The 22,133-nt window shown below is 54.4% G+C and overlaps 7 protein-coding genes across 7 annotated transcripts; 2 read left to right on the top strand and 5 right to left on the bottom strand.

Moving 5' to 3' along the window:
- Nucleotides 1–2,253: 2,253 nt before the first annotated feature.
- HMPREF1541_07194 (uncharacterized protein) lies at nt 2,254–3,696 on the bottom strand (the record flags this gene model as incomplete). The annotated part of the gene is made up of 2 exons (XM_008721519.1): nt 2,254–2,787; nt 2,839–3,696. The coding sequence occupies 2 exons, from the start codon at nt 3,694–3,696 to the stop codon at nt 2,254–2,256; spliced, it is 1,392 nt and encodes a 463-aa protein (XP_008719741.1).
- A 1,808-nt stretch (nt 3,697–5,504) lies between these two features.
- HMPREF1541_07193 (uncharacterized protein) lies at nt 5,505–6,954 on the top strand (the record flags this gene model as incomplete). The annotated part of the gene is made up of 3 exons (XM_008721518.1): nt 5,505–5,985; nt 6,034–6,603; nt 6,653–6,954. The coding sequence occupies 3 exons, from the start codon at nt 5,505–5,507 to the stop codon at nt 6,952–6,954; spliced, it is 1,353 nt and encodes a 450-aa protein (XP_008719740.1).
- A 492-nt stretch (nt 6,955–7,446) lies between these two features.
- On the bottom strand, nt 7,447–9,129 carry HMPREF1541_07192 (uncharacterized protein; the record flags this gene model as incomplete). Its single annotated transcript, XM_008721517.1, has 1 exon — nt 7,447–9,129. The coding sequence occupies one exon, from the start codon at nt 9,127–9,129 to the stop codon at nt 7,447–7,449; it is 1,683 nt and encodes a 560-aa protein (XP_008719739.1).
- A 1,096-nt stretch (nt 9,130–10,225) lies between these two features.
- Nucleotides 10,226–10,762, top strand: HMPREF1541_07191 (uncharacterized protein; the record flags this gene model as incomplete). The annotated part of the gene is made up of 1 exon (XM_008721516.1): nt 10,226–10,762. One exon carries the CDS (start codon nt 10,226–10,228, stop codon nt 10,760–10,762), a length of 537 nt encoding a protein of 178 aa, XP_008719738.1.
- Nucleotides 10,763–11,040: 278 nt separating this feature from the next.
- Nucleotides 11,041–12,612, bottom strand: HMPREF1541_07190 (uncharacterized protein; the record flags this gene model as incomplete). Its single annotated transcript, XM_008721515.1, has 1 exon — nt 11,041–12,612. One exon carries the CDS (start codon nt 12,610–12,612, stop codon nt 11,041–11,043), a length of 1,572 nt encoding a protein of 523 aa, XP_008719737.1.
- Nucleotides 12,613–13,610: 998 nt separating this feature from the next.
- On the bottom strand, nt 13,611–16,925 carry HMPREF1541_07189 (uncharacterized protein; the record flags this gene model as incomplete). The annotated part of the gene is made up of 1 exon (XM_008721514.1): nt 13,611–16,925. The coding sequence occupies one exon, from the start codon at nt 16,923–16,925 to the stop codon at nt 13,611–13,613; it is 3,315 nt and encodes a 1,104-aa protein (XP_008719736.1).
- A 2,821-nt stretch (nt 16,926–19,746) lies between these two features.
- Nucleotides 19,747–21,369, bottom strand: HMPREF1541_07188 (uncharacterized protein; the record flags this gene model as incomplete). The annotated part of the gene is made up of 1 exon (XM_008721513.1): nt 19,747–21,369. One exon carries the CDS (start codon nt 21,367–21,369, stop codon nt 19,747–19,749), a length of 1,623 nt encoding a protein of 540 aa, XP_008719735.1.
- Between the last annotated feature and the right edge of the window lie 764 nt (nt 21,370–22,133).

Genomic DNA, 22,133 nt, shown 5'->3' with positions numbered 1-22,133 from the left:
CGTACATACGAAACAAAACTTGCCACGCTTTGCACATATCATGGCTCCAGGGATGGCGTTGCCAGCTGCATGCCGCTGTGAAAAGATCGATGCAGCTGGACGGTCCGCTTAGACTCGCCACGAAGCGCGATTTGGAGGCGTAGATTGTCCACGATCCAGATGAGATGAGATCAGATGAGATAGGAGAGCAAGAGATTGATCTCGGTACTCGTCTTGTGAAATCTGGATTCAGATTGTGCATGGAATATCATGCCCGATATGTCCAATCATGCCGCTTTTCACCTTCCTCAAATTGAGTATGTGCTGTTGGGACGGAAAAGTATCTGCGTGCCGGGGACTTTCATCGCTTGTCCTTTTCCGACGAACAAGGTGAGATGCTCATTGCTTTCTTGCCGAGCACGAGTAGTCTGCGGTCGCGAATGCAAAAGATAGCTCGGTACTGGATGGGTCTAGGTCTGTATGAGCGGTCACTCGCTTAATGTCCAAGCAAGGTCGACGTCGCCGGTACGTTGCGTTGACATCCTCGAGACGAGCTTTTGCCGCACTTGACAACCAGGGGTCTCCCTGATGCAGCCGTAAATATGCTGTCACAGCAACACAGAGCGCATCGCTAATAGCTTCCGGACTGCCCATTGGGTGGCGTGCTGGTGAAGCCAAAGATCATCGGAAGGGACCTTACGCCACCCGAGTACCCTGGATTCCGAGACCAATCGCGCGGCTCATAATCAGTGCGATGCATTGACCTCCAACAAGGTTGCCGACGGACATGTAGGAAGGTTTACCCCTGGAGTACGAAGAGCGGATCCCTGCTATGGCTAAGTGCACTCTTCACCTGTCCATTACTCGCAGAAAGCCCTGCAGCAGTCTAATCCCATCCCATGCTCAACAACGGCATTCCGGCTGCACGTTGAAGGGTCTCAAAGTACCAGCCCTGGATGGATACCAAGCTCGGTCGGTCCGGGTCCGGCTACGAGTAGTGGAGGGAGGGACTCCGACGATTGAATGACATACACTTGTTGAAGGATAGCCCGATCTGAGAAGAATTTTCTGCTTATGTTTAGGACCTCCCCTCACTTCAGGTGGAACATTTTCCCCGTAAGATCTTCGCTGTTCTATGATTGCTTCGGAAGAGATCCACGTGGGATATGTTGACCTGCTGCTTGACGTAATGCAGAGCTGTGCGAGCTTCGGACCTTGCTATGATGGACCAAGACAACAACAAAGAAGCGCTGAAGATGTGATATCAGATTGGATCGTATTGAAAATCTGCTGATGTGGCAGGCTTGCGGCCCCTGGTTCAACTGGGGTGTGGCGTGGCTGCGAACAACCCCAGGGCTGGCAAGAGAAATATGGCACGGAGCAGCTCGGCTCAGAACGGACTTGTGTGGCGGAAGCGACGAGAGATCTTCGGTAGACGTTCCATGCTTTGAAGTCAGCCAAGCGAGCACTTCAAGCGGGAGGCTTGCTGAGCGGTGATTCAGATCTGGTAGTGCACGAGGATATCTCTGATGAATCGAGGACAGCCTGCTAAGGTTCGGATGCGCATGCGTGATTGTATTTGCGGTATCGCTAATGGGCAGCTCGTGTTAAGCGCACCATTCGCAACGTTGGGTGCTCATGCGAGGCCGGTTCGGTCGCTTGAGAGATGCAGAAGAGGATCTAGGCTGCTGCACATTAGAGCGATGAAGAAGACAAATCCGGAAGCTGGGGTTGGCAGGTAGGGGTTCGTTGGTGCCGAGCCCAGCGGGGAGTCCGGAAAGAGACCTAGCCACCACGCCTGCGCCTGTTTGTGCAGTATGCCACAGCAATAGCAGCCACTTCTCCAGAAAGAGATCGCGGTCGACGAACATCCGAATTGCTAGTTCGTGCCCGCGACGAGGTGGCTGCTATGCACGACCCGAGGGCAGCCCGTGTTTCCGAACAGTCCGGCCGACTACTAGGACTGATCTTGGGTATGTGCCATACTGTATACACCTTTCTCCACCGCGGCGCTGGTGCAGTCACGGCTGTGCTGGGGTGTAAGTTCAAGTGTTGTACGCTCCTGACATGGCTCAATATGGTTCGATTGGCGATCTATGGTATCATTATGACAAGACCTTTTCCCGCTGGCCCCCGAACACTGGCCAACCTCGTGAACAAATGGGACGCCAGCCATGCAAGAAGCAGCCATCAATCGTCACTTAGATTTGACACCAAATCAACATGTACGCCTGCTGGGCTGGGTCTCTTCGTCGAATAAGATAAGGACTCCCATCACCAGGGCACTTCTGTATTGACTCCGTAGCCGGCCTGGCATAGAGCATCGTGAAGCTGCACCTCGTTGTAGCTCAAGTCCGGACCATAGCATGGCACATCTCCCATTGCCCTCATGGGTAAGTCAGGGTTCGACGCAGACGACTTTGGTGTGCATGGGTAGTGGTCGGACGGCGACAAGGGTGTACTGCCGCGGGTGCCTGGGTATTCGCCCAGCGCGTTGGCTGCATGTACCAAATGATCGAATGGCTCTAGATCGTCAGACGGCGGCACCTGCGAAGACCACGCGGCAGCTTCCAGCCGACGCATCTGTGCCGCCTTGCGTGCTGCTTTGCCGCCCCTAGAACCAGAGCACTGCCGTTTCGAATCCATTTCGCGGTTGTAGGCCGATCTTCTGCTGCCGCCAGCCTTTCGATATCTGGTGGTCGACTGCACACCATTGCGAAGGGCATGCTCGGTCAGATACCAGACACTGGTTGCCTTCTTAGGCTCGCCACGAGCGTTTGTCACCGTCGTCTTGTCGTTCTCGAATGCCTGGTTGTTGCTTAGTAAGAAATTGCTAAATAGCCGGTCGTCTTAGCTTACTTTGTTCATGGAAAGGTTGTGCCGGATGCTGTTCTGCCATCCATTGCCCCCGGACTCCCGTGGCTTTGTCGTATTTCTCTCAAACCAGTCGTAGATGTCTCGAAGCATCATGCGGTGACCCGGAGATTGGAGCAAGCACTCCTGAATCAGCTGCGCGTATGGCTTACCGCCCGACACTTCTTCGTCGTCATCCAGGTCTCGATCGTCGTGAGGGGTGCTTCTTGGGACTGGCGCGGTATAGGCCATCGGGTAAAAGTCGGACTTCATTGGGCCGAGTTCTGGTGAAGAAAAGCAGGGCGATAGAACTGGGCTATCGTTGAAGAGGCTAGGCGTGGAATAGGGCGATGGCGGAGGCGCAACGCATCTTGAATTTGTGTAGTCTCGGCCGAAGAAATATGGTATGCCTGGGGGCGAGATTAAGTAACGGTCCTCTTCTGACACCCACGCTTGGGCTTGAGTCTGGTTGGGGGGTTCATTGTCGATGTCAGACATGTGTAGATGATAAGGTGGTTGTTCGAAAGACCCGTCTAGCATGGCCATGCCCCCGAAGGACTCAACGTCGTACTTGACGTCGTTCGCCCCGTCAAAAGTCTCTGGCAGTGGAGTCGAATTTGAGAGCGAGGGCAATCGGTAGCGATTCTGAAATTGCTCTGCCGGGTCGAATGATGCTGCTCTCGCGACAGGGCTCTCGCATGTCAACCAGTGCTCAAGGCTCGCGTTTGACCGGCGGATTTGGGAGTATTCAGAGGCCTGCTGAGCTTCTCCTAGGTCTGGCATTCCTACCCGTGGCTCGACACAAGACTCATTGATATCTGTCGGGAAAACCAGACTGTTGTCAGATTGAGAATAGCCTTCCATGACGTGGGTCAGGTTTGCTGAAGATTGCTGTGGAAAGGCTGTGTCTGGCGCCGCGAATTCGAATGTTGAGGTCTGGGTATGAGGTTGCATCTGCACGGAAGGTCGGATGAATCGGGAAACAAAGGAGGTGGGAAACAAGTATTAAGAATATACACGGGTGAGCTGTGTATGTGTCAACTGTAGCAATAGCATTCTTGCATAGCAAGCGTAGAGGTTTGGCGAGTCAAGTTCAAGACAAGCACTGGGTGGAGACGTAGAGATGCAAACAGGCAAGAGGCCAATGCGGAAAACGCAAACAGGGAATAGCTTGCAGGCAAGATTGAAGAGGGGGCGATGAGATCGGATTTGGGGGCATTGGGATAGATCAAACGCCGCAAACTTCAGATCTTTAGATGAAGCAGGGAATAGATTGGCCGTACCACAGCAGAGCAAGAGGGAGCATTAGGCCAACCTGAGAAGGAATGCTCCGGCCAATGGAGCTCCATCCGCTGGGGGTGATGCCTTGTGTAACAGGGGGTGCAGCTGCAGACGTTGAAGGCCAGAGTGGATACGGCCAGACGGGTTCTGGTGTACGGTCGTGGCAAGAATTGCGGCACGTTCCCGTAGCCATCCCACTCAGCCTGATGCGGAAAAATTTGCCAGCCGTTGGTTTGGCGATAGCAGCTAACAGCCGAAGCCGGGCATAGTCGAAACGGCCCACCTGCTCTCCAGGGGCGATGCTCATGGTTGTGTCCGTTGTAGACTTGTGACCTGATGATCTAGGCTAGACCAAGGATCGCCAAGGATAACCACCAGGCTCTTGAAGAGGCTGAAAAGCTGTTGGGTGAGGTTCTGGCAGTCGCTGTCCACGTGACCGGGAGGACCGTTGTTCCTCTCCACGTGAGGGTAGTTGCAGCTGCCAGCGGATGGAATGCTCCAGAACGCATGTATTTGTGGATTCAGGCATAGCTTCACCGATCCAAAGCTACATCCAGATGTTGGCACGCAAGCCAACGAATCGCCGCCGCGAATAGCAATCCTTTTTCGTTGTCGACAGAGGAACAGGGGCAAACATCGTCACAGATCCATCTCTGAGAAACCAGACGTCGCCCAAGAAGCACCATTTCCGTGTTCTCGATGGCATGAAGAGAAAACTCTGGCCAGTATCCAAATGAAGGGTCTGAGAGAACTCTTGGCAGCCTGGAGATGGAGAGCAGCTCGTTGGTGAGGTTGAAGGCTACGGGATGCGGTCCTGGGTGAAGGCCTGATTCCTACTTACTTGCGCCACATGCACCGTGCACCAAGAATCCGGTCTCTTGCAAGCTCGTCACTGCCACAGTTGAGACCTGTACACTTCCAGAGGCGAACAGCGGAGAGCACAAAAGAAGCAACAGCGAAGCCGGTCTTGATTTCTTATCGACCGAGGCTTGGCATCAACAAGCCTCTGCCACGCCGGGTTTAGCGTGGCAAGCCTTACTCAGCATTCACCCTATTGGCTCGGCCCTTCTGGCATGATCTGCAGGTCAAAATCAGGTTCATCTGCCGAGTTGAAGTCAGCGCTGCATCATCAGACTTGCCCTTTGCTGAATCAAGATGACGATGCTTTTCTCGTCTCAGCAACATGCTGACTACACCACGTTATAACCTCCTTTCCACCCGGATCGCCCGGTCTGAGCTCCACTAGCCCTGCATGCGGCGGCCTCTCACCACATCAACACCCAAGTCGTGAGATCGCACGTCCGCGAACACGACTCCGTCACTTCCAGTCTCTATCCACCACGACTCACCCCGTGCTCTAACACACCAGTACCGCACCAGCTGTCCTCATTATGCCTGAGGTCGTGCGCGGTAGCAGAGCAAGCGTGGACTTGCCCCGGCAATCTTCAAGCCAGCTCAGAGTTCGCTTCGGTCCTGAATCCCCTCCTCTACAAGAATCATCGTCTCAACAACCCCTGAGTCCGACGGAAAGCCCGGGACCGGCTCATTTGGGAATTGGGCGAAAGAGCACAGAGGGCATTCGGCCCATACAGCGTCGACAGAGCGAACGACTCGAAGACAGACCAGACGCCAACGTCTACTATGATAGCAGAGCCGCCACGAAACGCGAGTTCAAGAGACGAGCAAGCACTCTGCAGGAATACTACAAGCAAAACCCAACATTACTACCACAGCTACCATTCACTTGGCGACATGGCTGGCGACGATGGAAGTTGTTCATGCTCATTTTCCTCATTTTTGTGGACGCTTGCGTTATACCCATTGTTTTGTACTACGCACTGAAGTTCGCTGGTGATGTTGAAGGATGGATTAGTATGTACCCTGTCTCATCGATGACACTATCCCACTAATTCATGATAGTCTTTGCCGTTGTTGCGACAATCTGGGGTGGTCCGACCTATGTCGAATTCGGCGTGCGTTCCTGGCGTCTGATCAAGAAGGAAGACTTCTTTCGGCCACTTGGAACAAGGAATCGCTGGGCTTTCGATTACCTTAACTGGCTGTCTTCATTGGCCATTGCTGTTATCACAGCCTTTCTCATCATCGGGTCTGCGCCCCATATCGTCTGGCTACGCATTCTGTCGCTCCCCGGCCCTGGGCTATTGCTCGTGCTTGGGGTAGGTATCCTCTTCCCAACCATCTACCATGTCCGCAAGAAGCCCGCACCTTTCCGCATCAGCTCGACTGGAAAAGGTGAGGTGGTCCGGCCTGGCGTCTTCTACATCTGTGAAGACGTTATCGCTGTAAATGCCAATGCCGGTCGACCATATCGGGAAGCCATTCATGCTCGCTTCGAGGCGAGCCCAATGTTTCAGCAAATGATGCGAACTCTGTCTTGGGCCTGGTCCATCCCCCCCATCATCATTGGTATTGTCCTCATAGTAATCATTTGCATTCACGAGGTGTCCAAAGAGGTTGCCTACGGTCTTGGTGAGTGTCATGCTCCCTGTCTATCCGTCGCTGATGCTAACCTTTTTAGGCTGGGGTCTTCCATTCTTTTGGGCTCTGATCTGGGGTCTTGCTTCAGTCCCGTATGTCCGGTGGGCCATGGCTAAGGAAACCGAAGCTTGGGAGAATGACCAAATACTCGATCCGGAGCGGAAGCTGGCCGAAATCGACTCGGCACCGCCAAGCGAGCGCGAGCCAGAGCAAACAAACGGCACAACAAATATCGCCCCGGAACGGTCGATAGAGCAGTCGCACGAACCTGCACCTATTGCCACTGGTACTACTAGTGCCCCAGAAACAGATAACAAAGACACACCCACCAGGGGCTCATAGTCGTTACCGCAGTCCGATGGTGCCTACCATTTGCTACAGGGCGAGCCATTGAACCAACTCTCTTCCCTTGGAGTCCTTTCAGGATAGATACCCACGGTCGAAAGATTCGCTATGGGGACGGACGAATCGATACATGGTCACCAGAAGTGCCTCTTTCGTCATGTTGTCATCGAGGCTTGCAAGCGCCTCGCCTCGTTTGTAGCGATAGAATCAAGAAGCGTCTGAAGAGGAGCGGCGGAAAGACTCCAACACACATATACAACGAGCACGACAGGCCTTTGTTGTCTTGGCCGGATCAAACGGACTTTCCTGTAATGAAAGAGCACGTCATCATTTTCTGATTTAGGGTTGCAGGCCTGCACTACGGGACAATTACCATAGCAAGCGATTGGCAAGGGGGAGTCACCCCTACAAAAACATTAATGATATCTGAACACACCCCCTTCATGGTACTACCCCAAGCACCGCACCTTCGCCCCCATCATGGGCAGCTCACTCAGGCTGGTAACTCTCCTCCAGCAACCCCGTCCCCTCCAGCCCCAGCACCATCTGCCCAAACAGGCCATTTGCCCATGAAAACCACTGGCGCGTCCAATCACTTTCATTCCAGCTGTTGACGCTCTCGTGCATCAGCCCGTACCCGTCCGTGCTGGCCACCAACTGCCGTAGCTCCTGCCTGATCTCCGCCTTGGCCGCCGCGTCCAGCTGCGCCGCCGCGGGTGCTGCACTGCCGTTGCCGTTGCCGTTGCCGTCCGGCCGCAGTGGCGTGGACGGGCTGGGGTGTGTGCCGGCGGTGATGATGCGCACGATACTGGCCATCGGCCACGCCATGCCGAAGCTCTGGTGCGGGCCGCCGACGGCGGAGATGACGGGTCCGCGCATGAAGTACGAGTTCACCTCGGAGAGGACGTGGGCGCGCGTGGCTTGGTAGCGTGGGTCGGCGACGTCGTAGCCGAAGAAGGGTGCGGCGAGGAGGCTGGGGATGTTGGCGTCGTCCATTACGTTGGCGGAGCCGAAGCCGTCGACTTCAAAGGCGTAGATTTGGGTGAGGTTGGAGTAGGAGGTGGAGGAGGGGGCGAGGGTGAGGCCGGCGGCGTCGATGGCGGCGCGGATGGCGGCGGCTAGGGAGGTCATCTCGGGGGCGAGGGTGGGGGCGTCAGGGTGGGAGAGCTGGGCCATGATGTCGGCGGTGGTGGAGAGGAAGTAGCTGAACATCATGTTGGCGGGGATGAAGAGTTGGTAGATGCTGCTGTCGTCCGAGGGACGGAAGGCGGAGCGGATGAGGCCAGTGCCGCCTCGAACAGGATTGCCTCGCCCTTCGTTGGGGAGGGTCTCGGTGCCGGATGTGGTTTCGCGCTCGAAAGTGTAGGGCTGCTCGAGCACTTGACCATCGGGCGCGTAGGTGCCGTTCATGAGGTCGTAGGCGGTGTTGAGGATCGTGCGCACTGTATCGACCCATTGGAAGGAGTCGAAGAACTTGAGGTCGGAGGTGGTAATGTAGTACTGATGGGATATTTGAAGGAAGGCAGAAATAGAATCGAGTTCATACTTGCACTCGAAGACGGATTGGTTGGAGTAAGGTGGAGTGACTTCGTCCGTCTGGGAGTAAGGGTTTTCGCTCACACCGAGCCCAGCCTCTTCAGGTGGCTGGAAGGCGTTGCAGTGCGGGCTTGTGTTGATGTAGCGAGACTGAAGGTTGATACAGCCGCGAAAGAGAGATGCGAGCGAGTCGATAGAGGAGTTGGCGGTGAGGAGAGGCAGGTAGGATTGCAGCTGGTTGGCGGAATCGCGGAGCCACATAGCATTGATGTCGCCAGTGATGATAAAGGTCAGTTCCTCCTCACTGTTATTGGACGCCACACCATGCCACCGGATAGCAGTATCGAGAGTATTAGGGAACGAATTCTGGAAGACTCGGTACAGGTCTGGGTCGGTGATGATGTCTCTCATGCGTTCAACGGTGTCTTCGACTTCAGTCGAGTTCCACGTCCTGCACGGCAATGGAGGGCGCTGGAAAGACAGGTTGTAGGCTCCTTCAGAGTATGGTCCATGATGCTCACCGGCGTAGACGACGTAGTCAGGACATGTACCATTGAAGACAATCTCGCTGTCTAGACTGACCACCCGAGAAGTCAGGGCGAAAAGCGACAGTCCCGCCACGAAGAGGGAAGCCATGGCGGTCAATGCGAGGTAGGGAAGCTGTTGTATGCATTGAAAGCTACGAGAGCATCTTACCTGTTCCTGTTTTGTAGTTCAGACTGCTTACCTAGGGTAGTACCATTGTGACCACTGGCGTGACGTGGAGTTGCGGGGGAGCTAGCCTAAGTTACATTAAATGCAGCATCGCCACCAACACCAAGCCCGCAGGACGGATGATCGTCGTGGGGAGGTAGTCTAAAGTTGGGGGTGAGCATTGGGGGAGCTTTCGGTAGAGCCCGAAGCGAAGAATAGTTGGAGCTCTTGCGGAGGTGAGTGTCGTGAGCTGGTCAAGAGGAAGTTGCCTGATGACGCACGCCAAGTTCTGCCTCCGAAGCTCACTTTGCATGTCAAACGAACTTCTGCTTTCACTGAAGTGTTGGTCAACACCTGTTCGGATCATGCTCAGACCTGAGTTGCTACTGTACTCGTCTGCAGTCGCATATGTTGAACACTTCGAGATCATCTCGCTCGCTCACTCTCGTCAGCGTAGGCCACGCTGAGAGCCTAAGTGTCAGGGAACTTGGTTTGTCAACCTGGCTTGAATACCGACAAGTGCCATCGTTTTCACGGTGCATGGACCTCATATCTAGTATACAGACACGAAGCAATGCACGAAGTCATCAGAACTTTCTTTTTCGCGTCCAAAACTGCCCGATGTCTCACCGTTGCGAGACGTGTAGGATCCGAACCAGCCCCGGCAAGAGGCCAACATGTATACTAAGATCCCCAGCCATGACTTGAAGTTTCGGTCAAGTTTTGCCTTACATTCGTTTGTCACTGCCGAGTCACATTACCCCACTTACAAGGCTGCATCCCTGTCCACCAACTTAGGTCTGCCATTTATCGTTTCTGCACCTCCCCACAGCGGCGTCTTCAAGCACTCGACCAACCACCCCGCAGATATTGTCAACAGCATCCAAGCCAGAATGGCAGTCATGGAAAGACGCTACGCCACAGAGCGTGAGAGTCTCGAGACGTGCCTTAGAGTCTTGAAGCGTCTGAGGCCAAGCGCAATGAGCTGCCGCAACTGGTTGATGAGCTCAGAGAAAGACTGGCCTGCCGCGACCGAGAAATGGACGAATACAACAAGCAACTGAATTCCAAGAATGAAATGATCAGATTGCGAGAGCAAGAGATCACCGAACAAAGCCGGGAAACAGCAAAAAGCGCTGCCTTCGAGAACCCCGAGTATCACTTTGTCATCAACATCTACCTATATTTTCGTGATGAATTTGTTCTTTGGGACACCAAATTATCGAGCTCCTTTCCGAAAATCGACAACAATACCGACATAGCCGCATTTGCACGGCTCATCTCCCTGCGAGACGTGGACAGCTCTCGAAACTATTTCCATGTGGCTATCCAGTGGGTCAGGCGCAATGGTAGCAGATACTTCACTGCCATCGAAGAGCCAAAGTCATATGAATTTTGGCTCCAAAGTGTCCGCCATGAGCTCGAGACTGCAAGTCAGACAGAACAGAGTGACGTCGACAACGACTCGAGGATGATGCATATCTATGTCTATGGCGCTCAGTGCATAGGTAAAGCTAGGACAATGATCGAGATCTTACTGGATGACCTGGTTCTTTGGGACCCGTCGAGCTGTTAGAAGAGTCTTAAGGGCTATTAAGAATTAAAAATAGACCGAAGATCAAACACCGCGGACCACATCATGGCCTTTGCCATTCCACCTTTTCTTCGCAACTCCGGGGCTCTAGGGTGATCCTCACAAGTCACGAGGTGGTAGTCAAGCGCCTCACACGGAAACGGACTACTGTACGAGGCCACCAGACCTGAAGATAGTGGCGCCGACGTCCGCACATGTCGTCTTCGTCATTCCAAGCTTAGCAGTCATAGGCACATTACCCAAAAGACCATGCACATATCCTACTTCCTGTAATACACCTTCTTGAAGCTAAAGTGTAGCGAGAGCACGCCTCCCTCAAACGTGCTCTTGAAACCACGCCCCTCTTTGCCGCTATAATCCCAGTCCCTGTCGACGATCCTGAAAGCCACATCCTCATAGGGCGGACCCGGGCTTACGAACCTAATGATGCACGTGTCTTCCTCTCCCGCCGGAGCTAGAGTCTGGCCTTTTTTCCTGCCATCTTCTCGAATAATCTTGTATGTGGGCGCTTTGTATGAATCGATAAGGTCCGGGTAGAAGATGTGGAACTTGTAGCCTTGTACCACTTTCGGCGGTGGAGCGTCGTGAGAGTAGTGGGTTTGGTTGTACTTGTTCCAGTCGTAGCCCAGTTGGACGCGATTGAAGTATCGTGGTTTGCGCGGGCGATATTGCGCAGCCCATGACGGTAGAGGCTGTGTAGAAGCCATGGAAGTCGGTTCTTCCGAAGCGAAAACTTCTTCGTCCTCATCAACTCCCCGGGCGACATCGCGGTCGTATTGTGTGGTGGACGGAGCCGGTCCCGAAGTATTCGCGGTGGTGGTGGGCTTGCTCGTATTCGAAGTCCCTTTTGGGAGAGGCACATAGCCCATGCGTCGGATTTTCGCACGTTCGGCGCTAATTTGTGAGAGGAAGGCAGACTCGCTCTGAACCTCCAGCTGCTTGTCCTTGGCGGCGATCTGGAGAGCTGGTTCCGGGTCGAGCGATTTGTTGTATGTCAACGAATCGGCTGGCGCCGTCCCTAATGCGTTTGCAAGATCCTGTTGCGCTCGCATAGCTTCCAGCTTGCTTTCGGTCCGGAGCGTCTTCGTTCGCGATACGAGGACATCCTGGTAGACTTTCTTCAGCTTTGCCTTCGCCTTCCAAAGCAATAAGCTGTCAAGTAATTGTTGCCAGTAGTCAGTATCGATGGGCTCGTTCGAGTCTAGCTTTGCGCGGATCTGCTTCTCGAGCGCCTCCAACTGTTCATATGTTTTGGGCGCCAGCAACTTGTCGATATCCGAGGCAACCGCGCTGACTGCTCTCCCTTCTGGCCCAGAGGCGCGTAACTTCTTCTGTCTGTGCTTGCATATGATCTGCATCGTTCGCCAATAGTCTCTGTTCTTCTTATTCGACTCCAGCTTCTCGTAGGTATCAATATCTTTTCGTAACTCGGACATCTGAGATTCGGAGAGATCGTCGAAGACAGTGTCTGGATCGACGAAGTCTAGATCCTCATCGCTGATTTCGTCGTCGAGTGGATTTCGAGTCTCGTCGATGATTCGTAGAGTAACTGCCAGCCAGTCAATGGGCTTCGCTCGGCCTTCTTTGACGCGGATCTCTGCCTTTTTCTTTGCCTGCTTCAACACGAAGTCATCCTCGCCAGCGACCCACTCACGCATGCGCACATCTTCTTGTATCTGATTGATGCGCATCTGGTCTTTGTGCGACCATGGCTGGCGACTTTGTTCGTCCCGGCGCGGGGTCCCATCGCGGCTGCGGTATGGGCGATCCTGGAAGCGAGATGGAGAGCGCGAGCGCTTGCGTTTGGCGCCGGCTGAGTCGTAGCCGTTCATGTTGTGCGCGAGTCAACAGAAGCTAGACACACGAAGGCGTATTGATAGGAGCATGAGAGACGTGAAAGATTGTGCAAGGTGCAAGGTCTCGCAAAGTTGGGCGCAGTTCGAAGTTCTACGTACGCCAAGGCGCCGACACGCCGATGTGGATGGAGATGTTGCCTTCAGCCACCTCGAGCTCGCTTCAGCCACCTGGTTTGTACCGCAATGCCAGCGAACGATCTGTCACAAGGGTGAGGAACCATCCCCTGGGCAGTCATTGCGATCACTCCCCAAGCTAGCGGCTCCTTCGATAGTGCTCTCTTCTCAGATGGCTTGCTTGGAACTCCTGTTGTGGCCAATATTGAAGAGCTTGCAAATACAACAATGCGAGCACATGCTGTGTTTAGTTGAGGTGTAAACAGAAATGTTAGCGTGGCTTGTAGGAGAGCATTTCTGACAGAGGGAGGTAGCTGAGATGGAGACAACAAGTGGTGTCGACCTCCTTCAAGCAACATCTCTAACACGTGGTAATGACAAATATATTCCATCCCTTAGTTCACGATCACAAAGACACAGTCAATCAACGGAAGGCTCAATTGCCAACTTTGTCATACAATTGATTGCCGCTGTCGGGCGGTGAACACTTGACACACTACGCTAATAGCCACTTTGACTCAATAGAGTTTCTTCCCTCCAGCCGGTACAACAGCCAACACTTGCAAGCCATCAATACATATTCCAAAGACCTCATATTTCGCCCACGCGATGCTAGACAAGCCATCTGACGCAGACACAAAAGGGTATAGTAGTAATTTCGACGCCGGGTTCAAAGTAATACCCAAGCAAGCACCGCCGAATCTGCTGCTTGCCTAGTACTTTCCGATTAACACCATCCATTAGCCACTAGCTAGTTGGCCCTCGTCCACTCCAAGAGCTGCATTATGCACCGCATCGCAACGTGAGTCAACTGATGCACAGAACACTCGTTGCGCTAGCAGGTAACCTCAGTAACAACGCTATCGGTATTCGGAATCCGCTCTTGCACGCCCTCTCCGTCGGAAGAAGTCTTGGACTTTGCGAACAGCCCCAGAGCTGCCGCCATGCCCTTGTGGATGATCATCATACACATCCGTGAACTTGCGATTTGGCTTCACAAGCACACCGCGTTGTTGGCGCGGCTGTTGCATCGACGTCCGCGAATTGTTCGCACTTGCGGGTTCAGGATAGGCATACCCAGCCATCGGCTGACTTGCGCCGCGGGCATGCGAGCGACTCTGCGGCTGGTTGTTGAACACTCCGGTACCGCCATACACATCGCAAGATTGCTGTTGTTGTGGGGACGACATTGGGGACGAATGTTGTGCAGCCTGCTGCGGTCGATACTGAGCATGTGGAGGGCGGGAGAAGTTGTTGTATTGCATCTGGTCTTGCTGACCGTCGTAGCTTGGTGCCTGCGGCGCCGAGGCTTGACTCGGTTGCGTACCGGGTCTCGATGACCATGGCTGATCCTGCGTCTGCGGAGCAAGGGTCGCAGAAGATGGCTGCGCACTGTCCCTGTTGCCACCTCCCATCATGCCTTTGAACGACATTGAAGCTGGCAGGAGCGAAAATCGACGACCTTGAGGTCTTTCAGTCTGTGATTCCAAATCGGTGCTCTTCTTCTTGCCGAGCCCGAATGAGAAAGAGCGCTTAGAATCGGTCGATTGCCTCGGTTGATAGTCCATATGTCCATCCTGAGGCAAAGGCTTCATGCTCGGAGGAGGATATTTGCGATCCTTTCTACTCGGCTTCTCCTCATCAGTCTTGCGCACAGATGGAGATCTGCCAAAGAGTCTCTCTCCCAGGCCGCTCAATGTGCTCGATCTGCGGTGATGGTTCTTTTGGGGCTGTGTGACTGGCTGCGGCATTGTTTGGGTCATGGGCTGTCCGATTGATTGTTGCTGCTGGTGAGTGACTGGTGATGCAGGACCGGTGATATTATAGCCCCGAGGCGCCTTGGCTGGTTGCGTTACACGCCCCTGGGCATTCGTAGTTGCAACAGTCGGAGCCACAGGCTGGCCATAAGAACCCCTCGATGGCAATCTCAGATCGGATCTCGTAGGTTCTCGTGAAGCCATCGAGCCCTGCGTGCTTGGCCGCGGCTGCTGTTGACCTTGCCCAGCAAATGCACCCGTCGAATCCGAGACGGATCTTGGCACATCCCGACCAGGCCGTGTCGGCGGAAGCATCTTGTCCAATTGGGATCGTGGTTCTTGAGGTAGAGGCTTCGAAGTGACCGGCGACTGGGTTGTAGGGGTGTGCTTGTCGTCGCCTCTCTTTCGGGCATATTCTGCTGCGGTGACAGAGGCAGGGTCTTGGCCTCGGGTCGTGTGAGTATGCGGCGGAACATACTCGGCTTGCAGAGTGTGCCGCGTTCTCCTGGAGCTCGACGAGGTCTGATCTTGCTCATCGACTTCTGGAGTCTTGGCAAGTTCAATTGTCGGAGTAGCTTGCGGAGCATGTTTTGAGGGCTCACGTACAGATGCACTCCGGTGCATCGCGGGTTCGTTCATAGAGTCGCTTGCAACGGTGCTGTTTGAGATATCTGCGATATTGGTGGTGCTGCTGGTGATGTGCGAGACCACATGGTGATACTCGCTCAGCCAGCTGTGTCTCGCAACTTCGAATAGATCGGCACGCTTTCTCGGATCGGGCACAAGGATACGTCGTAATAGATCTCTTGCGTGTGGTGAGACATATTCGGGGAAGGTTAGGGGCGTCGTAGTGATGTATTTGTACAGTAGATTAATGTTGTCGCCTTCAGGATTTGCTGGATCGTCGTCAAAGGGTAGGTATCCAGCCAACATTGCATATAGAATGACACCACAACTCCAAACATCCACTTTGCGACCAGTGTAGAGTGAGTCACTAACCACCAATTCAGGGGCAGCATAGCAAGGGCTGCCGCAACTTGTCTGCATTAGATCTCCACGGCGCAAACCTCTGGCGTCTAGCCGGTCGAGCTTCATCTTACGGACGAAATCCTTGTTCGTGAGATTGTACTCGATCTCATCGCTAAGCAAGTCTTTCGCATCGAAGGTGTTGGCGAAGCCAAAGTCGGTGATGATGATGTTCCGATTCTGATCTAGGAGTAGATTTTCCAGTTTCAGATCCCGATGAACGATGCCCTTTTTGTGCAAATAGCCCACGCCGGATACAAGCTGGGCAAATAGTCTTCTCGCAGCAGGGTCTTTGAGGTACCGATTATTCAAGATGTAGTCGAAAAGCTCTCCACCAGACGCATATTCGAGAATAATGCCAATGTGCCTCTCGGTCTCCACCATTTCGTGCAATCGAACAATATTCGGATGGGCGAGTTCGCGCAAAATTGATATCTCTCGATAGATTTTCGGTAGCCGTCCGGGATGGTTTTGAACACTGTCACGCCTAATGAGTTTGATGGCGACTTGAGAACTCCCATCTTTCTTCCAACCAAGTTTGACCTTGCCAAATTCGCCCTCGCCCAAAGTCTGACCGAGGACATAATCACCAAATTGAACATCTTTCCGCCGGGAGGACGACTTCGAATAGTCTTGTCTCCTAGCAGGACCGGGTCCAACGTCTTCGCTGGGAGGTGGTAGGGCTCCCGTAAGATCGATCTGGGGTCCTGAGACAGGATGGGCTTCTGCCACGCGTTCTTGCATGCGCTCTGCATCGACTCGAGGATCGGACACTACAACACGGTTGATGACCTCGCTGTACTCGCGGACAAGAGGGGCAGGTGCATTGGCATGAGATGAGCCTTCTGCTCGACTTGTTGTGGCATCTTTTACACTAGTCGAGCGCTGAGGAGTATCTGGGCTGTTCGGGTTTTTTCTTCGTGACCGCGAAGAGGAAGAAGTTCCGGCAGTGCCGTCGTCTCTTTGATGGGGAGAATTTCTGCTGTATTGTTCCGCAGTTTGTCGAGCGTGTCTTGAGGCAGCGACTCGTGCTTCTAGTGGCGCCGTTGACGGTGCGACGGGATGCGAAGATGATTGTTGCTGGGAAGAAGTCCGCGGCGGCGGAACGGGTGCAGGGCCATCGTATTGCTCTCGTTGTTCTCGCGGGGGGTACGGTATTGAATGTTCTCCTTGCGAAGGCACCTGCTGCGATTGAGGCGAGTACTCATAAGATCGCTGCTCTTGTTGTGGCGCACGTCGTCCATTACCGCTCGTGGATGTAGTGCCGTAATAGTTGTCGGCATTTGGTGATCGTTGATCATAGTAGGAGAGGTCGTTGTGGGATGGTGGATAGGGTGGAGACGACTGGAGATGATTTGGATGGCTGCCAGCATGGACAGACGCCGAAGACATATTCAGGCGGTGAGGTGGAGGGGAAATGAGTCGTCCGCCTGGGCAAAGGCGTCGACTTGACGCTTAGTGTACCCTCAAGCGCTGGAACGAAATGGTCGAGGTTGTAGTGGTCTTGAATTGAAAGTGCCGTGTGGCAGCGGGAGGTGGAGTGAACTTGGTTGACGGAGCTGGGCTATTGCAATGCACAGTGCCAACGAGTCCGTCTTTGATCTTTTCAGGAACGAGATCGATCGTGACGCAGATGCAACGCGATAAGAGGCGTGAGGCTGCTTGGGCAGTAAGCTCCAGGCTTCGGGGCCAAGTCAAAGGCGCGTCCTGCGATGATGGGCGTTTTGAAGGATTGAGGTCGTGATAAGGGTCGCCCAGGGTCAGTCGTTGAGAAGAGGCTCGACAAGGCTTTGAAAAGATGGTATTAAGGACCAATCATCAATTACCACGAATCTGCGAAAACCAGCGAATGCGAAAAAAGGTCGCGATCATGGCGGAGTCGCAGAGAATCCGGCTTGTGAGAGAGCGAGAATGGTCGTCGGGGGGGGGATGGAGAATCGGGACCTCAAGTAAACAGGCGCTTGCACGCACGAAAAGAACAAAGACGTGTGTACGTGAAGCTCGCAAGGGGCGACTGGAGGGAAGGAGGGATCGAGGCGAGGAGTGAGGAGTGTAGCTGCGTTTGTCAAAGGTGGTACAGAGGACTGAAAGGCGCAGGCAAAGGCAGCTTGGGCTTGGATTGCTCTGCGCGCGGGTGAGCGACGAGGTTGGCGTATCGACACCAACTCCACCGCCTCTGAATCTGCCTCCAGGACAACTCCAGGTAATTACAGAGATTCTGCCTGTTAGGAGCAGATGCAAGCCTCGTCCTCGCCTGGTGCCAGCACACTTTCGCATCGGCGCTCTAGTGGCCAGGCTAAAGACTGCCCAGCCGAAGCCCAGCCCACTTTTTGGGCATTGAAATCCACTGGCATGGCACCCACGACCGCCACGCTCAGGGCTATCTTACACCGCCATGACTCGGGCTCCCTGCTTCCATCGCATCGAGCGAGTTACTGTCTGCATCGAGCATTCAACAGACTTTAGCGACACGGCAGTCTGCCTGGTGACTCGCCCGCCCTCCTTTACGGAGTACTGGATGCAGACACCGTAAATATCATGTGTACATGCATGCTTCAGGGGCAATAACCCGACGGTCCGCCTCGACCTGGACTTCAACAGAACAATCTTTGCTGCCTGCCATCTACCGAAAGTCATCATCAACGGAAGCTAACGACAGAGGGACACATCGCCGGGCTTGCCGCTTGTTTTCCTTCCATCAATCTGGGATGTCCAGGAACGACGCGATGTGTTACCGCGACTAAACCGGGGCTGAAACGCCTTACCCTGGTCACCACAGGTGTCTAGCTTGTCCAAATCCTCCGAGCAGCACACTATTTGCCGCTAAGCGAAACTGACGCCCATTCAATTTGAGTCCATTGAAAGAACACGCATCCACATTGCCCGAAACAAACTGTTAGAGGCCTACGAAAAATGCCTAATAATCTGCCCTCCAAGCTTCTCCGCTGTGCGTTGTCCGCCGATCATGTCATGCATGTGATATCGGGCAGATCAGGACAATCTCATCCGCCACACATGAATCATGGAGGGGCATCCGAGATGTATCCGTTCACGACGCAATGCTTTCCGCCATCTACCTATTCATCCTTCCCACTGTCCTCGCGACACGCGTCTATTCTGCAGACATCAGTCATCCTGATATGTACCACTACAACAAAGTCTGACAGGGTCTGAACTGTGGACCCCATCAATTTTCAACCACGGAGTCGCAATGCAACCATGACAGCCTGCCATTTAAGAGCACTGCGATGCAAGGGATGAAAGACTGCCTTTTGATATCTCGAGGAACGAAAAGTCACGCGACTGCGCTCTCCGTCCGCCGCGACTTTACTTGCCAGATGGTGTACATGGCCACCCAGCGTCCATTCGAGAGAAGAGCTCCTGTTTCACTCTGCCGCAAATCAATACTTCGATGCCGCCAAAGGCCGTCGAACGATATCTCAGTCCGCGCTCTAACTTGTTGTCCGCACACCGCAAGATCGATTCAGTAGAGTGCTATTTGCACGCGCACGCCTGCCCTTGCAGATCCACCAACGCAGGGCGGCGATCCCGACTCGTATCCTGCCGCATGAGTCCCGATACAGACCCGGCCCGCAGGGAGAAGGGAGGATATTGTTCGGCACTCATTTGCTCGTGAAACTCGCTACATTTTCGGCGCTGACAGATACCAGACTGGTGACGGTCCATCAGGGCAGCATCGGCCCCCAATTCATATGCTTTTATTCTTGGCTGCACAGGACCGTAGGTAGGGGAATCACCGTGCAGCGAAGCGCAGACTACGCTCCTATTACCCAATATCGGTTCAGTGACGACGCATTGGCACAGAATCAACACTCATGGCAATTGCCTGCATCGGTCAATGTACAGGCGTACAGAACTGCAGGTCTACAGGTAGGTGGAAGCACTACATGGCACACTATAAGCAGAACAGAGCAGTTGATACTTGGGAAGAAATCAAATCCTCACGCATGTCATTGCCACTTCAGTCATAATATCATCTGTGTGTCGTGCCTCTCTGCTTGCTCTATCCGTCATCTGAGTATTTAGTTTCATGTTCCATCATAAGCGCGCCAAACAGCGCAACGACACGCATTTATCTCATCTCATTGCCAGGACACGCCTGCTAAGGGGCCCAAAAGAGCCCAAGAAAACGCAGCAAAATCAGTTTCTTTTTCTTTCCATCCTAACTGACCCCTTCCACATCGCGTCACGCTCAGCGCTTCTGGTCCCCAATCCTCGGCTGGCCATGCAGCGGTTCACCGGGGCCTCCAGCGCCGTAAGCCGGCGGCAAGCCCTGATTCCCGTAGCCCTCCACCCCATAGCCCGGCAAGCTGGTCGTACTCTGGTTCGCGCTGTTGAGACGGCCGCCCACGTTGTAGCCCTGGCTCGTATTGCTGTCGACGCGCTTGACGTCCTGTTGAGGGTACGCGTCGCCCGGCACGACGCCGCCGTCGCCGGCGCCAACGACGAGCGACTGCCCGTTCGGCATGCGGCCCACCACCATGCCCTTGGCTACGCTCTTGAGCACCGCCTTGCGCGACACGCCGACAGCGTCGATATAGACGAGTCCGACGTTCTTGATGCCGCCTGTTAGGCTGCGCGTCGCGTCGCCGGCTTCGGGGCCGTACTTGTGGTTCACGACGTTTGTCGCAGCCGCGGAACCGCTGGCGAGCAGTTGCCGGCCAGCGTGGTCGATGCCGTCCGCGATGGTGCTGAATGCGATCATGCTCTTGTTCAAGATGCCGGGCTTGTAGCCGGTGTCGGGGTTGCCACTCTTGTCAAAGCCTTTCTTCTGCTTCTCGCCCTTGCGCGCCAAAGTGGCGCCGATGTTCTGGGCGTAGCGCCCCACCTGCCCGACCGTCTTGGCGGAGAGTCCTGCGGCGCCTTGCGTGAAGGTGTGGATGCGGCGCAGGTTGGCCTGCGTAGCGGGGCTGAATGTCATGGGCTTGGGATTTGGCTGTGTCTTGCGCTGGAAGTTGTCGGCGCCTGATGACATGGCATTGGCCACATACGAAGAGGTAGTGACAAGAAGGCGGGAGGCACGGGCGGAGGACTGCACGATGGTGGACTTGGCGTATGCTGGATGCCTCGAGGTTTCGAGATAGTCTTCGTTAATGGGACCAACCTGAATCGTATTGCCGGCGCCTTCAGCGGGGAGTTGAATTTCCACCGGTGTCTTGCTGCCAGGATACACGCCTGGTCCTTCGTTGATGTTGTAGCCGCCTTGTAGCTCGCCTACGACGGAGCCGTTCTCTTCGTCGACTAGCACAATCTGGCCGTGGCCATGGGACGGGTGCTTCTCATTGGGATAGCCAGAACCTTGGTCGGCGGAGGTGCTGATATATCCTTCACCAGGACGATAGCTGGAAGGGTCGTATTTGTCATGTCCCGTTGGTGCAGGAGCCCGCTCGAGGAAGGCGGTGCATTGCGCGAGGATTGTCTCGAAGGTATCGATCTCTTCTTGGGTGGCTTTGTTGGGACCGTGCCCAATGCTGGGAAACTCGATGCGTGTGAAGGCGCCGGAATCGGGACCTAGATCCCATCGCGGAATGAGATAGCTGGAGGGAGGCTTGTGGTAGATTTGAGTGGTAGCTGGGAGGGGTTGGTCGAGCTCGGGTGGTAGGTGTAGATGCAGATAGAAATCCTCTTCGGGGGCATGCGAGGTAGGGTTGGTCGAGGAGAGGTCCGCGAATGGCGACGATGTTGGTACCATGAGGAGGGAGAGGGTTTGGGGTCCCGAAGTGGTGATCTCGTGCTCCTGACCATCTTGCACGTGGTATGCGCGAATGTTGTTGACGCTGTACAGAACCTGAGGTTCTGAATGTCCTGACGACATTGTTGGGTGAAGCACCAAGCTCTGGTGGTCAGGCCGTTGACGCAAAGCTGCAATTCCGTGTCAGAGGCTGTAGTGAGGGAGGATTGTTCTGGTGAGATGGTCAGATGCTATAAGGCTTCAAGCAGGGCCAGGCAGATTTTTAGGGGTAATCAAAATGCAGGCGGCTATGATACACCCAAGCAGCTTGTGCTTGTTGGATTGAGGCGCAGCGCATTTCTGGAACATTACCGCTACAATCAGGCGCTTCACATCTGCGACCCATCCCACCAACGATCAACGTCATTCGACCGTCATTCGGTGCACCGCCACAATAGTGAAAGTTTTGTGGCTCGTGAGGGCTCAAGGCAACCAATGGAAGTGAAAGTGGCTGTGTCGTTACAGTTCTTGTACCTGCGATAACGTGGCTGGTTGACGCGGAGTCTACGGGGCCAGACTACCACTCCCTCCAGGTGCGGTGTCGGTTGAGAACATCTCAACGTAGTTTGCGTAGAGCTAAATGCTTTCTGTGCCAAAGGGGCATCGCGAGAGTTGATCGAGACGTGATGACCGCACCTTGTACTGCTGGCGCTGTGTGGCATGTGGGTTGCGGGCAGACGCGGATGCTTGCGGTCCAGCTACGCCGAGGTTCCCCAGGAACTCTCTTCGGGGCGTCCAGCTCCCCCGTGTGCTGGCCTGGCCGCTCACGAAAAAGCTACGTCGATTCCGACGCCGAACACATTATTATCGTGCTCGCCAAAGTATTTCACTTCTTAACTCCTCGTGCC

The sequence above is a fragment of the Cyphellophora europaea genome (assembly GCF_000365145.1).
Source record: "Cyphellophora europaea CBS 101466 unplaced genomic scaffold supercont1.7, whole genome shotgun sequence".
Taxonomy (NCBI): domain Eukaryota; kingdom Fungi; phylum Ascomycota; class Eurotiomycetes; order Chaetothyriales; family Cyphellophoraceae; genus Cyphellophora; species Cyphellophora europaea.
This window is presented reverse-complemented; position numbering and strand designations above follow the sequence as displayed.